The sequence below is a fragment of the Nematocida parisii genome (genome assembly GCF_000250985.1).
Source record: "Nematocida parisii ERTm1 unplaced genomic scaffold supercont1.1, whole genome shotgun sequence".
Lineage (NCBI taxonomy): Eukaryota > Fungi > Microsporidia > Nematocida > Nematocida parisii.
The window spans coordinates 790743-810664 of record NW_013524646.1 but is presented as its reverse complement, the minus strand read 5'-3'; the positions used below and the strand labels follow the sequence as shown (position 1 = coordinate 810664).

The 19922-nt window shown below is 35.7% G+C and overlaps 15 protein-coding genes across 15 annotated transcripts; 4 read left to right on the top strand and 11 right to left on the bottom strand.

Annotated features, from left to right (window-relative positions):
* Positions 1–203: 203 nt before the first annotated feature.
* NEPG_00562 (uncharacterized protein) lies at positions 204–1425 on the bottom strand (the record flags this gene model as incomplete). Its single annotated transcript, XM_013202939.1, has 1 exon — positions 204–1425. The coding sequence occupies one exon, from the start codon at positions 1423–1425 to the stop codon at positions 628–630; it is 798 nt and encodes a 265-aa protein (XP_013058393.1). The 3' UTR covers positions 204–627.
* Positions 1426–4097: 2672 nt separating this feature from the next.
* On the top strand, positions 4098–6894 carry NEPG_00561 (uncharacterized protein; the record flags this gene model as incomplete). Its single annotated transcript, XM_013202938.1, has 1 exon — positions 4098–6894. The coding sequence occupies exon 1, from the start codon at positions 4489–4491 to the stop codon at positions 6892–6894; it is 2406 nt and encodes an 801-aa protein (XP_013058392.1). The 5' UTR covers positions 4098–4488.
* A 74-nt stretch (positions 6895–6968) lies between these two features.
* On the top strand, positions 6969–7238 carry NEPG_00560 (uncharacterized protein; the record flags this gene model as incomplete). The annotated part of the gene is made up of 1 exon (XM_013202937.1): positions 6969–7238. One exon carries the CDS (start codon positions 6969–6971, stop codon positions 7236–7238), a length of 270 nt encoding a protein of 89 aa, XP_013058391.1.
* Positions 7239–7536: 298 nt separating this feature from the next.
* NEPG_00559 (uncharacterized protein) lies at positions 7537–9020 on the bottom strand (the record flags this gene model as incomplete). Its single annotated transcript, XM_013202936.1, has 1 exon — positions 7537–9020. The coding sequence occupies one exon, from the start codon at positions 9018–9020 to the stop codon at positions 7548–7550; it is 1473 nt and encodes a 490-aa protein (XP_013058390.1). The 3' UTR covers positions 7537–7547.
* A 373-nt stretch (positions 9021–9393) lies between these two features.
* Positions 9394–9957, bottom strand: NEPG_00558 (uncharacterized protein; the record flags this gene model as incomplete). Its single annotated transcript, XM_013202935.1, has 1 exon — positions 9394–9957. One exon carries the CDS (start codon positions 9955–9957, stop codon positions 9400–9402), a length of 558 nt encoding a protein of 185 aa, XP_013058389.1. The 3' UTR covers positions 9394–9399.
* Positions 9958–9971: 14 nt separating this feature from the next.
* On the top strand, positions 9972–10611 carry NEPG_00557 (uncharacterized protein; the record flags this gene model as incomplete). Its single annotated transcript, XM_013202934.1, has 1 exon — positions 9972–10611. One exon carries the CDS (start codon positions 9972–9974, stop codon positions 10263–10265), a length of 294 nt encoding a protein of 97 aa, XP_013058388.1. The 3' UTR covers positions 10266–10611.
* Positions 10612–10646: 35 nt separating this feature from the next.
* NEPG_00556 (uncharacterized protein) lies at positions 10647–13282 on the bottom strand (the record flags this gene model as incomplete). Its single annotated transcript, XM_013202933.1, has 1 exon — positions 10647–13282. One exon carries the CDS (start codon positions 13280–13282, stop codon positions 10721–10723), a length of 2562 nt encoding a protein of 853 aa, XP_013058387.1. The 3' UTR covers positions 10647–10720.
* A 17-nt stretch (positions 13283–13299) lies between these two features.
* On the bottom strand, positions 13300–13756 carry NEPG_00555 (nuclear cap-binding protein subunit 2; the record flags this gene model as incomplete). Its single annotated transcript, XM_013202932.1, has 1 exon — positions 13300–13756. The coding sequence occupies one exon, from the start codon at positions 13754–13756 to the stop codon at positions 13307–13309; it is 450 nt and encodes a 149-aa protein (XP_013058386.1). The 3' UTR covers positions 13300–13306.
* A 700-nt stretch (positions 13757–14456) lies between these two features.
* Positions 14457–15221, bottom strand: NEPG_00554 (uncharacterized protein; the record flags this gene model as incomplete). Its single annotated transcript, XM_013202931.1, has 1 exon — positions 14457–15221. The coding sequence occupies one exon, from the start codon at positions 15219–15221 to the stop codon at positions 14496–14498; it is 726 nt and encodes a 241-aa protein (XP_013058385.1). The 3' UTR covers positions 14457–14495.
* Positions 15222–15508: 287 nt separating this feature from the next.
* Positions 15509–16060, bottom strand: NEPG_00553 (uncharacterized protein; the record flags this gene model as incomplete). Its single annotated transcript, XM_013202930.1, has 1 exon — positions 15509–16060. The coding sequence occupies one exon, from the start codon at positions 16058–16060 to the stop codon at positions 15569–15571; it is 492 nt and encodes a 163-aa protein (XP_013058384.1). The 3' UTR covers positions 15509–15568.
* A 19-nt stretch (positions 16061–16079) lies between these two features.
* Positions 16080–16268, bottom strand: NEPG_00552 (uncharacterized protein; the record flags this gene model as incomplete). Its single annotated transcript, XM_013202929.1, has 1 exon — positions 16080–16268. One exon carries the CDS (start codon positions 16266–16268, stop codon positions 16080–16082), a length of 189 nt encoding a protein of 62 aa, XP_013058383.1.
* NEPG_00551 (uncharacterized protein) lies at positions 16268–17041 on the bottom strand (the record flags this gene model as incomplete). Its single annotated transcript, XM_013202928.1, has 1 exon — positions 16268–17041. The coding sequence occupies one exon, from the start codon at positions 17039–17041 to the stop codon at positions 16268–16270; it is 774 nt and encodes a 257-aa protein (XP_013058382.1).
* Positions 17042–17093: 52 nt separating this feature from the next.
* NEPG_00550 (DNA-directed RNA polymerase II) lies at positions 17094–17377 on the top strand (the record flags this gene model as incomplete). Its single annotated transcript, XM_013202927.1, has 1 exon — positions 17094–17377. The coding sequence occupies one exon, from the start codon at positions 17094–17096 to the stop codon at positions 17319–17321; it is 228 nt and encodes a 75-aa protein (XP_013058381.1). The 3' UTR covers positions 17322–17377.
* Positions 17378–17455: 78 nt separating this feature from the next.
* Positions 17456–18566, bottom strand: NEPG_00549 (uncharacterized protein; the record flags this gene model as incomplete). The annotated part of the gene is made up of 1 exon (XM_013202926.1): positions 17456–18566. The coding sequence occupies one exon, from the start codon at positions 18564–18566 to the stop codon at positions 17535–17537; it is 1032 nt and encodes a 343-aa protein (XP_013058380.1). The 3' UTR covers positions 17456–17534.
* A 21-nt stretch (positions 18567–18587) lies between these two features.
* NEPG_00548 (uncharacterized protein) lies at positions 18588–19755 on the bottom strand (the record flags this gene model as incomplete). Its single annotated transcript, XM_013202925.1, has 1 exon — positions 18588–19755. The coding sequence occupies one exon, from the start codon at positions 19753–19755 to the stop codon at positions 18604–18606; it is 1152 nt and encodes a 383-aa protein (XP_013058379.1). The 3' UTR covers positions 18588–18603.
* Positions 19756–19922: the final 167 nt, after the last annotated feature.

Below are 19922 nucleotides of genomic sequence, written 5' to 3'. Positions count from 1 at the left end.
GCTATATTTACACCATAATCATTAAAGATGCCCACAAAAGCTGTTTATTACATTGAATAAAGGAAACTCTGGAATTAGTTTAGGTTATATTCTCTGATTAATCATATAAAAGAAATGCAAAGATGAAATATTCTGTTTGTTTGTTTTAAAAGATCTATTAAAATGGATATGAAATCAGATATATAGAAAACATGGTTAAAATCCTCCTTTATTGCGATTAGTATACATTTTTATCAGTTATCATATGTATGCGTTAGCTATACACCTTGATTATAAATGTTTCATGTATATTTTCTAGTTTGCCTGTGAATTCATTCTCATATACTCGATTCCTCCAGTCATATAAAACCTTTTAAAGTACTATATAGCTTAGACTTTAGAACTATTCTATTTTCTGCTGGCTTCTTTGGAGCTTCATGTAGATCATGACTTCCTATAGTGTATAAATGGCGCCGCACATTATTGAACTATTTTCAACTTTTTAATTTATGTGTGAATCTCTCTCTATAATGTTTCTATGTGATCTATTACAACAATTCTGAATAATTTATTCATGAATTATTTTCATCCATTATTAGTAAGCTACACCAAGCATTGAAATTACAAAGCCATAACAACTCTGTAATCTTATTTAACAAAAGATACAGCATATTCAAACCATTCTTGATATATACTCTTCTTTGGTATCAAAACAACTGGATTTGGCGTTATTCTGTGTAATGCAATGTCTAAGCATGGTAGCAAAAGCACTATGGCAGAAATTAGCACAAACAAGCCGCATATAGTTACATAAAAAAGGAACCCCCTGTTACTACTAGGCTCTTCTATGTATTTCTTGTGTGTGGTTGATATAGTTGTAGGAGCAGCAAATTTTGCATAAACATAACTTGAAATTGAAACTATCCCAGTAACAATAATATAAAATACACCAATGTGCGCAAAGAACATATACACGGCGATTTGCTCAGTTTTATGTGCCTTTGTAAAAAGAAACAGAAGATAGCACAGTGGTGCACTAAAGACTAAAAATAAAAATATCCTTGCAATAAAAACAAAGATCATTTTCTTATACGTATTAAGCTGGGTGATTCTGGTTTTCAGCATCATTAATAATATGGTTGCATAGTATTTAGAGCATATTCCTAGACCTACCATTATACATTTTTTAAACAACCTAATATGATCATCATTATGAATATAATTTCTATTTGGGTTCTGTAAAAGATTATACATGTTTAGTGCAACAATAAAGAATCCCATTGTAAGAAGTAGAATATATGGCATGTGCCTAAAGAAAAACCAGCCAATTGACCTAGACACAGTGTTCCATGGAGCCTTTTCTTGTTTTTTTGCCTTTGGAGCAGTAATTTGTGATATTTCTTGGATGGTTAATGTATGTGTATTGCAGTTTGTAGTTTCTTGCATTCTCTTAATATTAAAAATTTTCATTTATGATTTAATTAACTTTTTATGATTTTTTACTGATTGAAATTTTTCTCTTGCGCACCTATACCCACTGTTTTCTAGTGGGGGTTTATATAAAATGATATCTCTTTCCTTTTAGTTTGAATCATTTGTTTTTTTCAAATAAAATTGCCATTTCCCTTGAAATATTTTGGATTGATTATTATTATACAGCTATAAGTTATAGTGCATGGTATACTGTGCTGTCTTTTATAATGCATTCTGTCAAATAGATTTTATATTGTTGTATGCACTGGAATTAATACTGCTTGCTGTTTCTAAATTTTGTATTTAAAGTTATATGGAGAACTGGTTTTTCTCTCTTTTTCGTAAATGTGAACTCCTATTTGTCATAACTAAACTCTTTTCTTTATTAAAATCCAGAAACCCTTATATAGTTTTCGCCCTCATCATTTATGATTGCCACAGATGTATTCATATCACAAATTATGCATACTCATATATTACTATCGTCAATAAACTGTTTTAACCAAAAAAAAAACTATCACGCCAATTGTTCCATTACCTCAACGGCGCAATGCCATCGCTGAGGCGCGTGTGGTTTCCGTGTGCCCGTAGAGAGCCAACATGGAGTATTTTTATGTGGTTAGAAAACTCTTTTTATACTTTTATAGCCTATAATACGTGAAGTATTGTATAATTCAATGGTTCTCCTATTAGTTGATGCGATGCCAAATATAAAATTTGTAATATAACTATTTATTGTGTTCTTAATAAACTAATATTTGGCTGTACAGGTGGGATTTCTACGATTCCAGTTACTTTATCTCTTTATTAAATATTCAGGTAAGGTGATCTCTTAAATATTCTGTATATTACAATAAATATTAGACTTTTAACTTTCTTCAGAATATATTCTATTACAGTGCAAGTATACCAAAGAGAAAATGCATTTAATTTTTTATATACACATTTATTTTTGTAGAATATAGAAATATTCTGAAATATACGGAATATAACCCGAATATATAATCCAAATTGTTGTATGCTAAGACTAGCATTGATGTAGCACGACATGAGTTATCGGGATGTTTACATAAACAGAGCAGCACAAATTAAATCAGAAATTATTGTTGACACAACAAGTCAACATAAATTAAATTGATTATACAGTCTATAAATACGTATACAAATTCAATAAAAGTCAAAATTTAAGAATGCCTTTTCCTAAGAAAACAACTGTGTGATTGTACTGTTTTCGATATTTCTTACAAATTGTTTCTATGTATGTTTTAAATAATTTCTATATTTATTTTATTCTTCTTGTAATAAACTCATATTCATTTTCATTGAAATATTTTCATAGAAAAGTGAACATATTTTATTTCTACAATTTGAAATATTTAATAGTATAATAGAATATAAGTAAAGGACAATTATACAAAAAGTATAGACAAACTATGTTATTATTAAAGAATGTGCATAATACCATATGCAATAGAATATAGAACAGTCAGGTATAATGATACTACTTATCACAATTACAAATTATGTTATATTCATATTGATTTTTAAAGAGACTATAATACACACCGAGAACAGTTAACAAAAGTTAAAGAAATGAACAATTTCCTTCTTCATTAAACAAAAGAAAGTTAAATTATAAACTAGTATATAATAAACTGTGATTGTATTGCATGTGCATACCTAGCCCACTGCACTTTATTCTCTTCATGTTCTATTACTACTATACACAGCCATACATTGACTAATTATACTATAATTATACTTTTTTCATTTTTTTCTCACGGGATATTTTTTTAATTTTATTCCTGAATTATAGGATTGACGAAGTGATGGATGAAGGAAGAACTTAAGGAACAAGGGGGCCACAAGCCGGCTGGCCCCCACACCGAACACGTAGCCAACCAATCTGGCCACAGGTGATTTTGTTTCGGACTGACCCACAAGGCTGAGTGTTTCCAGACCGAACAATGTATTTGTATATGGCTGAGAAGTCTCTCGTCCTGTGGATAAAATTTAAAATTCCTTCTCTATTTATACCCCACATATTTCCCACTTCCTCTTTGGGACGCAACTTTTCCCTTTAGGGTAAGTATACCCCTGTAACCCGACATAACCCGAATATTTGGGCCAATTTCTGGCCAATTTCCTCACTTTTCATACCCCTGCAGCAGAGTTTTTCGTCAGGTTATTTTTGCGAAGGGGCTCTTCAAAGAAGGCCAAGAATGTATAGTATGCGAGGTGGGCAGGAATAAATGGAGGGAGGAGTTAGTAAGGGTGTGTGCGTATAATATACAAACTTGTGAGAGTGGGTGCAAATATGTCATTATTAACTATGAGTTCGGGTGGTGTGGGTATCTATAATTCTAGTATGGGATGGAAGAGAGGGGTGGGTGTGTTATATTAGTGTGAATTGACTAGGTATACAATTATTATAGGATTATAGGATTGTTATATTTAATACAATAATAAGAGTAGAAATAAAAGTATAAAGGAAGAAAAGAAATAAGAAAAAAAGAATTGAATAAAACTAATAATAAAGGACAATGGACCAACAAGAACGATAACATACCAGATAAAACTCCTATAAAATGGAATTTGATGTTTTATCTAGCTTTATTAGTAACAGCGAAAAGAATAAAAGAAAGCAATGTATTTAAATGCAAAATAGTTGTACGTTTACACTTGCTGGTTTCTTTTTAAATGTAAACTACTATTGGCCATGACTAAAGTCTGGAAACTTTTATATAGATTTGTCTGTGCTATTTATAATCCCGCCAAGTGTCGTTTCTGTTTGACTGTCTCAGTAAGAGAAAATGCTACTTCTGAAAAGTATATGGTGCTCGTAGATACACAGATAGCCAATAATAGGCATTCTATAAAATTAAATAATTGAACAAATCTTTATTAAGTAACATGTTTTAAGAGCATAAACAGAGAAATATATAAAACATGATTAAAATAGATTCTATAAAAATGATTTTGTAGATTTTATGGCATCAGAAACAATCTATTAATACACTATAGAATATCCCTACAATGAAAATAAATATAATGAAATGGTGGATATCCATAGTTGTAGGGGGGTTATTTAAGACCACATATATTCTATGTGCAGTAATGCCGCAAGGAAGCTTACTTAACACCACAACCCAGATAGATTTTAGTAATCTACATATTTTAAATAATTCTTTACTTAATTCGGAAAGTGCCAATAAAGAAGAAAGAATAGAAAGTACAAGCAAATCTCTTTTAGGAGCAATTAAGAAAGCTTCTAGTAAATATGGGGTAGAACCCTCAGCAAAGGGCGATGCAAGAAAGAAAAGAGCCCTACAAAGCAGAAGAGGCCCTACAAATACATACTTTATTAAGCATACCGATGATATAAAGAGAATTATATCAAACATGAATAAAGTATTTCCTAATGGTAGCAGGCAGCAGTCTATTCTCTATCAGAAAATACATACATGGGCCGAAAAACATATAGAAAAGATACAAAGTTCTATACAAACAGTCAATAATAAGCATAAAAGAATGATCGGTGCTATAAACTCTAGAGATGCACTTGACGCCTCGACTTTTGAGTGGCCATACTTTATTAATAATGAACTAACAATAGAAAACTTAGACTACTTGGCTGAGGTTTCTTCTATAGAAAACTCACAGCATATAGAGGAGCTATGCAAACAGCAATCATCCAATGCCCTCTTTTCAGAGCTAAATTTACTAGATGGCTTTATTATGCACGAGACAGTTTTAAACCTGTATAAAGTAAAATCTGTAATTCGAATGATAAATAAAAAAACAAAACTCGACCAGAAAAACAACGAACATACACAGAACATAGACCACTTTTATACAGAGCTAAAAAACAAACTAGCGGAAAACAAGCAGTTGCTAGAAACAGAAATTTCTACATGGCCAAATAGTGAATGGAGTTCTTCAGTGAAAAATTATCTTACTAATAATCAAGCTTACATAGCAAACTTTAAAAAAAATCTTTCCCTACAATATATTGAATCTTTGAATAACTTTAGGGGAGTGCTTAGCGCACAGATGCAGATGTTGCCCAAAAGAACATATACCCGTAAAGATATAGCGAAAAAGCAAAATATATTAAACCCGATTGTAGTTTACTACCAATTGCATGAAATACTTCTTAACTATGACTTAAATGAAGCCAAGCGTGTAAAGGAACAAATTGAAACAAACTTATTACAGAAAAAACTAGAAAAAGATGAAAATCAGCAAAATCCATCCATACCATCAGAAACTGCCAGAGCCACTCCGCATTTGTTTGCTGATGTAATGGCAAATTATGATCTTAGTACAGAAGAACTAGGCAGGCAGTCTTTAAAAAGACCAGAAAATCTGCAATATAACCCAAAAACGCCAGCTGCCGGTTCTGTATATTTCCCAGCAGCGCGTAGTTTCACATCTACCACACGTAAGCCAGCAACAACTACATCTAGTATAATTGACCAAGAGGTTTCCAATTTGAGAAGTAGATTCTGGGAGCTAATTCAAAAAGAAAAAACTACTCCATATGCAGCTTCAAAGGTTTTGGATAAAGCGGTTCGTGAATTCAGCAAGAGCTGGAATATAACAGATTCACAGTGTAACCGCACAGATTACATTATGTGCATTCAAGATGCGCTTAATCTAAAAACAACCGCTACTGCAGAAGAAATGTATAGCGGCATACTCAAATGGGAGAATTTACTAGTTAGTCAGAGAGAAAATCAGACGGCAATAACAAATGAGCGCACAGAGACAATAGAACAGTTGGATGGATTTGTGTCTTACATAAAAACCCAAGTATCCAATAGTAATAAGACTATGGCTGATGCACTAGAAAAGAATCAAAAAATAACTAATAAGAAAAAAGATCTTAATAAAAGAAAAGCAGATGTAATTAAAAAGCTTGAAGAGTTAAAGGCAGAACACAAGAAAAGGGAAAAGGCTCTGAGTGATCTAGACAAAGAGGCAAAAACCCAAAAAGAGCAGACTGACTTGATAAAAGAAAAAGGGATTCTAGCACAGAAACTAGCTGCACAAAAGAAGAGTTTTGCTGCTGAAGAGAGTGAGAAAAAGGAAATAGAAAAAATTGAGGCAATTGTAGAGGGAACATCCAATCTAGTCGATATTTTATTGAATGATAATTCTAAAGGAAAAGTCGCAAAAGGCAAAAGTACCATTCATGATAAAAATAAAGAATTTATAAAATCGCTGTGGGACTGGGCAGGGCTTCCCAAGAGCACACTTGATTTAGACATTGTTTCTAAGATGGAAGCCCAGGAAGCAAGCCACAAAAGTACTGTTTCTAATTTGCAAAATAAAATAGCTGCATGTAATAAGGCGGCTGAGCTAGAAAAAACACAATTAGAAAACATTAATAAAAACATCACTGCACAGAGTGCTGCCTTAGCAGAAAAAGAAAAATAAAAAAAGAGTATTCAGAGAAACTAGAAAATTCTCTTTCTATTCTAAATAAAGAAGATAAAGAAGAAAAGGATCTGATGTCTGCGCACAATGAAACGTTAATGGAGTACACAAATAAAATAAAGCATACATATGAAGCTTTGCATAGAGCAGAGTACGAAAACAATGAAGAACTGACCGCAATTGCATCTATGCTTCTAAAAGAAGATATGTTTGCATACTTAGCAGAAATCACTAGCGGTGTGAATCATGCAATAGCTAAAATTGAAAGCCTAAGAAACAGCTCTCTTATAACAGAACAAAATATTGCAGAGTGCGAACACAAAAGAACCCTGATCAAGAATTAAATTAAAAGCACTTAAATGATAAATTAAAGCAATGGCTAAATGGCCCAAATTTTCAGACATTTTAGCATAAGTTCTTTCTATCTGAAATAAAAGTTTGTATTTCTTATTTCTGGTTATACATAGATGCTATACCGATTTTTGTTGTTTTCTACTTTTTATATCGTCATTCGAAATAATCCCAGATAAATAATTATTGTTTGCTAGTGTAGCTTGAAGTTTTAGTATAAAAAGAGAAAACCAATTTCTTTAACCCGAAATAGAAAGCCCGGCAGTAAGAAAATTTAAATCATAAAGGCGTCTTTTTATTACCTATTCATTAGACTCTTCAGCTGAACCCGAGCCAGAGTGTGCAGCAGACCCCTCCTCTTCTGTCTCCTCTGTTTCTTCCGAAAGATCACCGCTTGTGCCCTCGCTAGCAGTTTCTTCGTCCTCGTCAGAGACAGCTGCAGCCCACTCTTCGTTAACCACCTCATTCAGACAGTTGACATCCTTCTTGCCTAGATATGTCTCAAGCGCATTGTAGTCAACCTTCTGTATCCCATTGAACATGTACTCCTTTTTATCCAGTAAAATTACACGCACATCAAAGGTTTTTGCTGTTCTTGAGCTCAAATTCACTCTGCTGAATTCAACCGTCTTAATATGGTTGTACTCAATATACACAATTTGTGGGACAAACAAAAATCCGTTTTTTAGCGGGTACAAGTATCCCTCGTTCGCCTTTAGAGAGCATTTCAGCGCCTTTCCTCCTGCAAAAGTAGCAAATGTTCCTGTGTTCATTGCTTTAATACCAGACAGCTTTTCCACCATATCCACTACACACCCGGACAAGGTGCCTTCTTGAATATAGTCAATTCCCCTTTCTTCAATCTTCCTCTTCTCTTCGGGATCAACTGGTGGCTCTTCCTCATCTTCTGGATATATAATAGTAGAGTTCTTACCCAGAATCATCTTTACTTTTTCTTCAGGCACAAGCAGATTTACAAAATGATACCTTGTCTGGCCCTGCCTAACTGGAGTATTCAGCTCAAAAATAAGATACGACATTTCTTCCACACCTTCCTCCGCATTTCTCTCTAAATAAAACAGCCGAGAAATGCTACTGTAAAGCATTTGATGGCTGTACCTCTTTCCAATAAGATGTATATAGGAAGATGTAAGCGTGATTTTGTATTTTCCTCTTGGTAGAATAGAAGTAACCTCGTCAATTGAGAAAATCTCCAGTTGGTCAGACCCCACAGTAGAGCTCTTTATCAGATCTACTAGCTGGACAACATTGCTTTCCTCTTTCAGGGACCCAAAACGAATCTCAGATACGCCAAAGTATGTTTCATTTATGTCTATGATTCCCTCTCCCTTTCTTTCATACGCATTTGAAATCGCCTCAAGCGGCACATCAAAAATAGCATTGTTCTGCGACTTAAACTCTAGCGAGACATTCTGCAGCTCAATCGTGCCATGTACATTGCCCTCCACGCAGAGAGACTTGTGATATATGTTTAGCTTGTAGTGCTTCTTTGCATACTGCTTAATGTTCTCTAAGTGTTCTGCTGTAATCCCATCTATTATATGCACAGCTCCATTCTGTATAACTATTTTTAGCGTGTGGGAAATTACTCCATAATGCTCAATGATTTCTTTTATCCCATCTGCAGGCATTGTGATAATATCAGCCACCCCGTGCAGCTTCACCCCAATCCCAGAGGATGCCATCTTCACCACAGCCTTTTGTAGACCTTCTTTTCTGCTGTAGTAGACATTGTCTAGTGTGAGAACTTCCATTTTATTAAAAAATATTCCCAGCTTATTCTATAAAAGCATTGATTTTATTTTATTTCGCTATGCGCATTCCTTAATAAATACCAGCACCGCAGTCTACACATAAATTATTCATAAAGATATACACACAACTATTCTATCCCTACAGCATACTTTATATATTCCGTGGCATAATCTCAGAAAAAAAACACACTAAACAGAAAATAGTATAAATTCGGGTGTCTTTTCATAAAAACAACTGATATACTTAAAATAATTTGTTTAAATGCCGCAATGCCACTAGAGGTTAATAATGCACACTTTATATATTTTTAATACCAAAAATATTAATAGAAATACTTTTCTAGCCATAATAAGAAATATAATTTCTAAAGTTTATGGATTATGGTGAGGAGTCTTCGCTTAATTTTTCTATTAGATAGTCGATTGCCCTCTCTATTCTATTTCTTTCATCATCAACTATTTCTTGAACATCTGGGTCTAGTTCTGGGTCTTCTCGTTCTTTTATTATTTTATACAGTGCCTCCGTGGGGCTTTCAAATACAATTGTGTCTAGTCTTTCATTTATAATTGCATTTGCCTCATACGGAATGTCTCCGATCACTCTGTTGTTTACGTCGGCATGAAGCTTGAGCGAGATCGAAAACATAAGAGGCTTTTCATGTGTATCTACAAAATATATTTTTGCCGCTATTGTAAACTCTCCCCACCCACACTCTTCAATTTCAAAGGGCGGAGTATCTACAGTCCGTGTTGGGTTTGCAAATGTTTCGTGTGTCTTGAATGTAACACTTCTAATGAAATAGCTTATATCTGTGTTTTTATATCCTCTGATGTATACTTTCCACCTGTGCGTTGCATCCACTCCAGGCTCAGATATTCGGACAGCTGAGGTCCCGTATATTATTGTGCGCACAAGGTTGGCGCGATTTATTCTCATTTACAGAAAAGAAAATGAAAAAACAAGAATATCAGCTACAGCTCTACAAAGAGCAGGATATAAAAAGAATATACTTTATCACGGGAGCAGGGCTGGTGATGGGAAGTATTCTTGGTGGCATGCAGGGAATACTTGCCTCACTTCGAAACACCCGAGGAAAAAAGAGAGGAATGGCATACTTTGTCTTGCAGCATGCCCAGAGGGTGGGCCGCGCTGCAGCCACAGCAAGCTATGCATTTTCAGCAAGCGAGTATTTTCTTTCAAAGATTACCTGGCAAGCTTCATCTCTCTATCGCATGATAGAATAAGCAATAACTTGAATAGCATCTGAGTTCTAGCGATGCTTTTAGTTTATGTGTGCTTTCTTCTATCTTTCTAAATATAAAGAATACTAGATCCAACACATAATTATACATATAAACAGTACATATAGTACAAGATATCCCACAACATACCATATATATTAGGAATACACAGCACATTTATTTTCAAACTATAACCCGAAAGTATTATAATATAAGCGCCTCCTATAGTTGCTTTGTTACACTGCGCCTTCATCATTATCTATTATAATAGTCCCGCTTTTCTTTCACAGGTCGTGATAAGCATGGGAATAACCCGAAATTTGTTTGTCTTTTTATAATAAACACAAGTCATACATACACATTTGTTATTGTTAAATAATTCTTCTTTATTATTTTTATATGCTAATGCATAGGAATTCCCTGTTAAATATTTGAGCTCTTAAAGGGATTTCTACTTTTTAGTTTTTGTTTTGGGTTGCCTCGTCTTCCCACTTGAAAAATGTGCACGGCTTATAGTTTTTGTTGCATTTGAAGAAGCCTCTATTCTTGTTCTTTTCTGTTTTTGAAAGTAAATATATAGCAGAAGCACCGCATTCGCACTTTATACTGTCTTTTACCACAGTCTTTATATTTCTATTCTTTGCTGGCTGGTTTTCTTTTCTGTATGGCTTTGCTTGTTCGCTGCTTTTTTTTACATTAGCAGAATCTCCCCATCCAAAATAATCACACTGCCCGGCAGAGCATGTATAGAACAGCTTTCCTTTGTTGGGGCCTTCTTTCTTCACTATTGCTTCTTTCGCTTTTATATTGCATCCGCACACAATAGTTCCCTTAGGAAGAGTCAGCACAAAAGAATTATTTGATGCATCTGAGGCTGCTATGCAGCTTTCTTCTTTCTGCTTTAGTATGTCCGATATAGACCTGTCATTAATAGTGGCTCTGTTTATGTCAAGTGCTGTTTTAAAAGAGCCTTCTATGTTTATGCCATCAAAGGGCTCCTTCGCCTCCTTTTTCTTTTTTGTGTACCTATTCTCGCCCGAATCATACTGATTTTCTGCTCTATACCCTGAATAACCCGAAATTTCAGGCTTAAGAGAATTTGGTTTTTGATATCTGGACTTGAGGGAAGAGATGTTGGAATGAGTTTGTGTTTTTGTTATGCTTCTACTATCTTCAATCTTTTTGTACCTAGTGTACTTATTCTGACTTTTTTCTTCAATCTCTCCACCATCCCCCGATGTTTTGTTTTTTGTAAATTCTTCTTTAAACTTAGGCATATTCTTCTCCATAATAGTGTATATTTCCTTATATTTAATAATTTCCTGCGCGATCAAATCGGAAGAAGGAAACTCACCGCTGCACACCCGCTTAAGGTTACATTCAAACTCTTTTCTTAAATACGGCTGATTAATAGTAAGGCCAATGCTTTTGTATCCATTTATAAGCGAACGCCCCAGCCAAGTGCTTCTTATTGAGTTTTTGTTAATCATCTCAATGTACATTCTAGTCTTAATTCTTTCAATGTGATCATGTATTGTGGCATCTGTCCCTATACCATTGCTGTCCATCTTTGCAATTAACTCAGCCTCTGTAAGAAGATGCGGCTTGTTTGTGTGCGACTCCTTTTTGTTTGGTGCCCACTTCACTGTCTGCCCTTCTTTCAGAGCCAGATCAATCTCTGTATCTCCCCACTTTTCGTATATAAATATCTCTAAATAGTTCTTTTTTATTACCTTTAGCATCTTTCTAATAAACTTCTCTTCCTTCACCTGGCACTCAATCAGCTCTTCCTCTCCCTCAGCATCTGCGCTGTAGCATGCCAGAAACCTTCTTGCTATATATTCATACACGGCTCTTTCCTTTCCTTTAAGCCCCGATCCTGCCTTAAGTGGGTATATTGGAGTATGCGCTTGGTCATTATGCCTTCCAGCAGATGGTCTCCCTGGCACTAACTTTTTAGCATACTCACTTAGTACCGAATCGCCCTTTAGTGCTGCCAGTGGGTCTTTATAATTAAATTGGCTTGAAAACACATCTGTCTCTGTCCTGGGATAACTGATATACCCAGAAGTATATAATGACTCTGCTATGTTCATAAGCTCATGCGAACTAGACACACCATGCCCGCGGGCAAAGAACTTCTGCAGCTCAACAGTTCTTAATGGCCACGGCCTAGACTTATGCCGCTTTTTTATTTCCACTTTATTTACCACTAGTTCCTCTCCTGAAATAGTGCGCAGCTTAATGCCTGCATAATCTTCGTCATATACTACTCCTCTCTCCCATTTAAAAACACCCCTTTCCCCATTGTTCTGCACCTCTGCCTCTATTGTCCAGTTTTTCTCCTCTACAAATTCTTCAATACTCTCTTCTCTCTCGCAGACAAAGCCAAGAGTCGGTATTTGGCAACTTCCATAGCTGATGACTGACTTGCTATCCAGAATGTTTTGTAGCTGAAGCGTTTGCAGCCGTGTTAAAGCTGCTCCAATTCTAAGATCTATTTCTATCCTTGACTCAACCGCCTTAGACTCATACGCATTTAGCCTGCACAGATTCTCCACCGCATGCATTACATCATACTTACTTAGTCCTGAAAATCTAGCCCGCTTTACCTCTCTTATTCTGTCTCTAACTAAATTGGCCACCTGCATTCCTATGTTTTCCCCCTCTCTATCACAATCTGTCCATATAATAAGCATATCGCAGTCTTTACTAAGATGTACAAGTGTTCTTGAAACATCTGCCATTTCCTTTGGAATAATCCACCTTATGTCCTCCTCAAACAGCTCTATGGGATCAATCTCAGTCCAGCTCGTTTTCTTTGCAAATTCCAATGAGTACAAGTGTCCTAATACACTCGTAAATACCATTTCGCATGGGATTCCTTCTATGCAATGATTAAATCTAAAAACAGAGCAGTACTTGTTGTATCCTTTTGAAAACTGTGCTCTTCCATTCGAGAGAATATCTGCAAGAGACTTTGCTACTGAAGGCTTTTCTGCTACATTTAAAATACGCATCTAAATTTTATTGAGTTTTCTTTATTAAACATACCTTCTCTTTCTGTCCCCGGCAGCAATGTCGTCTTTCGCTTGGCCACCCTGCATGCCACGGCCGAATTGTCTGTTTTCAGCAAATCCACTGTCTATATCTATGTATATGGGATGGTTTCCTAGCATGTATTTAGCAAAGAACTTTCTGGCAATCGATGGAGTCTCTACGTTTTCAAATTGAACAAAAGCAAATCCGCACGGAGTGAACTTCTTGGCATCCAAGCCAATAATAACTCTCTTTATCTTTCCACACTGCGAGAATAGAGTGTATAACTGGTCCTCAGTGATTTTTTTAGACAAGTTTCCTACGTATATCGTTCCAGAGGTTAAAAGCTCTTTGAAGTAGTCGTCCTCTGTTCCAGTGTATCTTTTGTCAAAGTACATTGTCTTGAGCTCGTCGTCCTTTAGGTAGTTGTAAATCTCAAACGCGGACTTATCCATAAAAAAAAGTAAAATATGAAAGTATTTAATATCTTAGTATATAGTTGCGAACTAATTTTTTGGGATATAGCTAAAACTCGTTATAGCGCATGATTGTGGTGTAAACTAAAGTAATAATTATTTATAGTTAATTTTTCTGTTTGAGTGGATATGTAATTATTAAATGAATAGTTATGTTTTTCTAGTAATACGCATACACATTACACATTCTGACTTTTTTAGTTTATTTGATCTGCTCTAACTATAGGTATAGTAAGATGGTTTATTTATCCTATAGGTGTGCAAATGAATATTATTGTGATGCGCTGCATTTTAGGTAAGAATCTGTTGTACTTTAGGTTACATTGGCCTATCTTAAAATAATATATGATTTGTAGTATATTTAATAGAGATAAATACAACCGAACAACAATCATAAATTTGTGCTGGTGCAGTTTAATATTATCTTATGTTTTTTGTGTATAAAATGCGCGATCTGTTTCTATTGCTGCTTGTAGTATTTTTCTTCTATACACTATACAAAAAGAATTAAACTGTAATGTGTAGTAGAATGAAAAATAATTGAAGAGTTTTCCGCATTAATAAAGTTAAAAATATTTCAGAGTATTCAAGTATTTATTATTACAGTAGAGCATTAGCAGATAGATAAGTGACTTTGCAATTAAAGTATATAACATATTTACTGAATACATTAGTGTATAAACAATGATTTTTTGGGCATGCACATAGTAGCATACCCCTAAACATATATCAAGTCTTTTACATAGCTCATGGCACGAGAGGCTAGAAGAGTCCCTCCCCACAAAAGAAACTGTGCATACTCATTTCCAGATAGCTTAGAATACCCGGTTAGTCTTTCATAAAAACAGGTCGGGATTTCTTCTATTTTCTGCGGGCAATGGTACAGTATTTCCATTTGATATGCAAATCCTGACGCTTTTACGCTCTGGATTGCATAATGAATTATGTCTTTTTTATATATTCGGTAGCTATTTGTCATATCCGTGTTTTTCTTTCCTGTGAATATGTATGCAAGTATGTTTGCACCCTGACTCGTGAGCTTTCTACTAAATGGCCAGTTGGACATGCCTCCTTCTCCTGTATATCTTGAGCCTATAACAATGCCTGCTTTTGTATTCTTCATCTTCTTTATGAGATTAGGTATCTCTCTGGGATCATGGCTTAGATCAGAGTCTAAAATAACTATATAATCTCCAGTTGTATGCTCTAGCCCTCTTTTATAGGCATTTCCTAATCCGAGCTTTTCCTTTCTTGTAAGGACTTTTCCATTAATGCCTAATTTATTTAGCACTTCATTACATGCATCAGATGTTCCATCTGTGCTTCCATCATCAACTATAATTATTTCATATTCAACATCCTTTAGAACTTCTGAAATAAGAAACATTAAAAGAGGCGCATTGTCTTTTTCGTTGTGAGTGGGTATTATAATGGACAATTTCATATAAACAAAACTTTTTTAAAAACATATAAATTGATAGAGTTCCAGAAATATCTGCTATTATGCCTCACACAAAGTATTCAGAAAGAACAAAGAACTTTGTACAGATATAAAACACTTTACATAGTAGAAATAACACCCTCTATATAAAAGTATATATTTTATAAATGGGCTAAACCATAAAAACAAAAGGGTATTTATTGCATAGCAGAAATCTATTCTTATCCAACGCTAGGCAGAGAACTAAAATATATTTAAAAGCATGTAATATCAAAAAATAAACACAAAGAATGCATTAGAACAATCTTTATTAAAGAATAAAGGATCTAAGGAGCACCCACTTACAGCTTTTAATTATCAAGCAGAAGGCCACAGTTTTTTATAATTCTTGCGGTCTCTGGAATTGAAATCTTTCCTTCATTGGGTTTAAGCTCTTTCTCCAAAATACTCCATTCAAGCTGGGTAATCGGAGTCTCTCCCTGCATCAAAGACTCTTTAAGATCTGCTAGTGAGACGGACCCGGTTCCAGCAGGATCAAAAAGGCCTAGAGCCTGCTCCACTACATTCTGCGCATCCAAATTAGCTAGCCGCTCACAGAGTGTGGTCAGGAACTGAGTAAAGTTGAACCTTTCCCCCATGTCATACATCATTTCACTAATTTCTTCTTTTGTTAGTGGGGAACCTATGCTGTCCAAAAAAGAAACCAGGTCTTCTTGTGAAATAAATCCATCTGCTGTGCTATCTAGCAGGTTAAATATCTCCTTTAGCTCCAGTATCTGCGGCTGTGTAAATGCCATAAATACATTTGAGCTCTGGCGTGCGGTTCTTCTTCTTCGATTCATAAAAATTTCTTTTGTTGTGCTATATATCTCTGCTTACGTGCCCGAAGAAGAAATCTCTCTTTTCAATGTACATGGAGAGCAGCTGTTCTACCTCTGATGCCAATGCATATATCTTCTCTTCATTCTCTACATATGTCTGAATCTCATCTAGCTGTTCGTGTGTTGTCTGCTCTATTGGCTGTTTAAGCACTTGCATGGCCCGTTGCATTAGTTAAAAATTTTCAGTTCTTTGATGTTCATATACGCTGTAACCGATTTCACCACACCACAATCCGATTCTTTGGCTATTGTTTGGTTCATTGGCACCGTAATGCGGGGTACATCCTCGCCAATCCCCTCCAGCTGCAGTGTCTTGTGCACTGGAATAAAAAAGTTGCAGTGCCCGCAGGTGTGCCCGCTCATGTTCTCCACCACACCAATGATCTTCAGAGAAGACTTGTTACAAAATGAGATCTGCCTATTTGTATCTGCAATGCTCAGCCTATGCGGTGTACTGACTAAAATAATATTTATCTCCGGAATATGCTTGGCAAGTGCGATATGTATATCAGATGTGCCAGGGGGCGTATCAATCACCACCACATCATACTCTTCCACATCAATGCTTTCCAAGTACTGCAGTATTTCAATTCCTTTCGTGTATTTTTCTTTTCCTCTCTCGGGTGTAAATATGTCTAAGGAGTCCAGCTGGGATGGAATAAGCTTTTCTGCAATTATATGCGAGCTATCCACTCCAGTGACTCTAGATATACTGGGCCCTGCAATGTCCGCATCAATAAGGCAGGCTCGCTTCTCTTTAGATATCTGGAGTGCTAGGCTTGCTGAAATAGTACTCTTTCCAACTCCACCCTTTCCGCTCATTACACCAACCACAGTCTTATTCATGAACTTCTTCTGTATTTCACTTGGTATATTTCCTTCATTTTTTATAGCGCACATACCCTTTGATGGGCAGCTACTGCAACTAGTCTCACACGACATAATAATATCGTTACAAATTTTTCTATTTATTCTGTGCCCACATTAATTTTTTATGCTAATACCAGTGCGATGCTTTACATGCGGAAAGGAGGTGTCCAGTAGGTGGGAAGAGTACATGGAAAGATGTGCCATGAGCCACGACAAAGCCAAGATACTAACCGATTTGGGGTTTAAAAGGCCTTGCTGCAGAACAGTTATGCTGACAACAGTAGACATAATGCAGAAAATTCTTAAGTTTGAGTACCCACAAGAAGGATTCGCAGCAGATGAAAAGATTTAGCCCAAAATCAGAATTAGAAATAACACCGTGTCCATTCCGTACTTACTATAATAAACAAAGTATAAATATAGCCCAAGTTTTTAATCAATATTTATGGCCGGAAATGGTGCAAAGTATTATAATAAGAAAATGCTTGAAAAGATAAATTTATTAAACTATTAATATGGTCATATATTCATATATGAGACTTATCCAAACTACACAAACTGCAAATTAAGCAGTATTTTCATTTATCATAGAATATATCATATCAGGAACAAATAAAACCAACATATTTGAGTCGCATATTGTGCCATTGTATATGATGGAGCCTCTCTCCAGATTTTCTGAGATATGTTCTATAGTTAAGAAACCATTTTCTTCTTCTGCTGACTCTGGCGCATCCTTTGACACGATCATAAACACTCCAGATTCAGGAACTTCTATTTTTTCATTTTTTGAGTAGTTGATTAAGTGGGAAGAGTATAAAATACGGTTCTTATCCTCGATTGGAAGGCTCATATACTTTTTATTCTTTTCCAGCATAGAACAGACAAGCTCTCTAGTTCTTCTCTGGTCAACCATAAGAATAGCTGAATATGCATCAGATGTCACGACCCACACAGTTGCATCTATTGTGCAAATGACACTTGCTGTACGAGGACAGCTGTACAGAAGAGAAATCTCTCCAAATAGAGAGTTTTGGCGAAGGGTTGCCTTTAATTTTCCATCCTGCAAAATCTGAAACTCCCCACTCTCAACCAAGTACATGGTTTTACCATATTCTCCCTGCATGATGAGCCTCTCTCCCTTGGAAATATGCTGCACAAACATGGTTGACACAAGTTTTTTCATCTGGCTCATATCCATTGTTCTTGCAATAAGCCGAGTGTTTGCTAAAATATTCAACAACATTTCAGAAACACTCTCTGACTTAGGATGCACAGTTAAAGGGGCATATGGATTGCCAGAAGCACTTACACTGCCTCTTCTCTTTCGGTGCCTGTGCGCTTCGTAGTCTAGAGATGAGACTGGAAGTTGCTCCATCACACTGATTTCCTCTGGCTCTTGCTCTGAAGAGAGTAGGTCTGCGATTGTATCTCTGAAAATACTCTCTGAGAATCCTATGATATTCTCACTTTCTGCATTTATAACATACAACGACAGAGTATCACTTGCAAACTTGAGTGGGTTCTCGATCTGGTTCTTCTTATCTCGTATGCACTCACTTATAATGTCTGCTGCCTTACAGAAGTCTCTATCCATAAAAAGAAAAATTGACAATGCGTTTATTTCTAAGCCTTTACTGCTCTTTCATACATGCTTGCGAAAAGTTCTCTGTGTACGTTTCATTGCACATTCTAACGAAATCATCAAGTGGGCAGTATATTCCCTTCTCAATCTTTATAGGATGGCATCTGGGCATTTCTATTTTCTGCCCATTGTATCTCATTTGCACATATCTCTTTTGAGAGTTTGCATCTTTAAAAAGTTCAAAGACAATATTTGCACCAAACTTAGGCCACTTCATATTGTTGATTCCCACCGCCATTAGCAGTGGATAGACAGTAATGTCGTGCGCAGAGAAAATAGATGCTTTTAAATCACTGGCTGTGTCTGTGCACTTAATGATCATTTGGTCTGCAATTTCCTTTAACAGGTTTCCTGTGTTAAGAGAAAGTGCCTCCTTAGTGTTTAAGTGGTTAAACCATAGCTGTACAGAGTAGTTTTCCAAAGAAGACATAATTGACTTAGGCACCCGCAAGAACTCAGTAAATCCGTGTGCCCGGCTGCTTACTATTAGATCATATATTGCGTACGGGCTGAGAGAGGCAAAGAATTTAGAGTGATTCTTTGTAAAGTAGTTACGTATTTTATTGCTTTCTGGCTCAAACATCTTCTTAATGCTTTGGTGGGATGCATCCTTCAGTGCTTTTAAGCGCGGGCAGTGCTTATTACTTGTTAATGAGTCCTGTGTTAAGTCCACTACAGTCACATCCATAGGCTCAGAAGAATTTTTGTACATTCCCTGCATTAGAGACTGGAGACTTTCAAGAGTCCTTTGGAAGTTTGTTGATCGCAGATTAAACTCCTTGTTATTGAAATGCGCGCTGATTAGTCCTTTATCTTCAACATACTTCTTTCTAAACCACTCACCTAAACCAAAAAGATTTGCGCGCCCTGTGTCTGTGAGTTGGCCAGGGGCACAGTTGAACTGTCTCCCAGAGTTTTGCATAATTTTGAATCGGAGAGGACGGGCAGTGCCCATGTGCATATAGCTTAACACGCCTTTAATCTTATCAAATAGTGTTGGATGTTTTTTAGGAATTGTGTAATCTATCTGTGAGACTCTATGGCACATGTTCCATTTTGTTGTATTGTGCGGTCCAAACATTAAAGGGGTTCTTTCTCCATGCCGATGTACTAAATGCACATATTCTAATTGTAATTTCATAAAAAAACAAAAGACTTCTTCATAAATATACCATAAACTTTAAAATCTACTAAAATAGCAAGAATATTTCCAAAATAGGAGAAGCACATTCAGCAAACTTAAGCCATGCTCTGTTTAATATTAGATTACCATTTAAGAAACATCTTATCTTTGGCCCGTGCTACCTA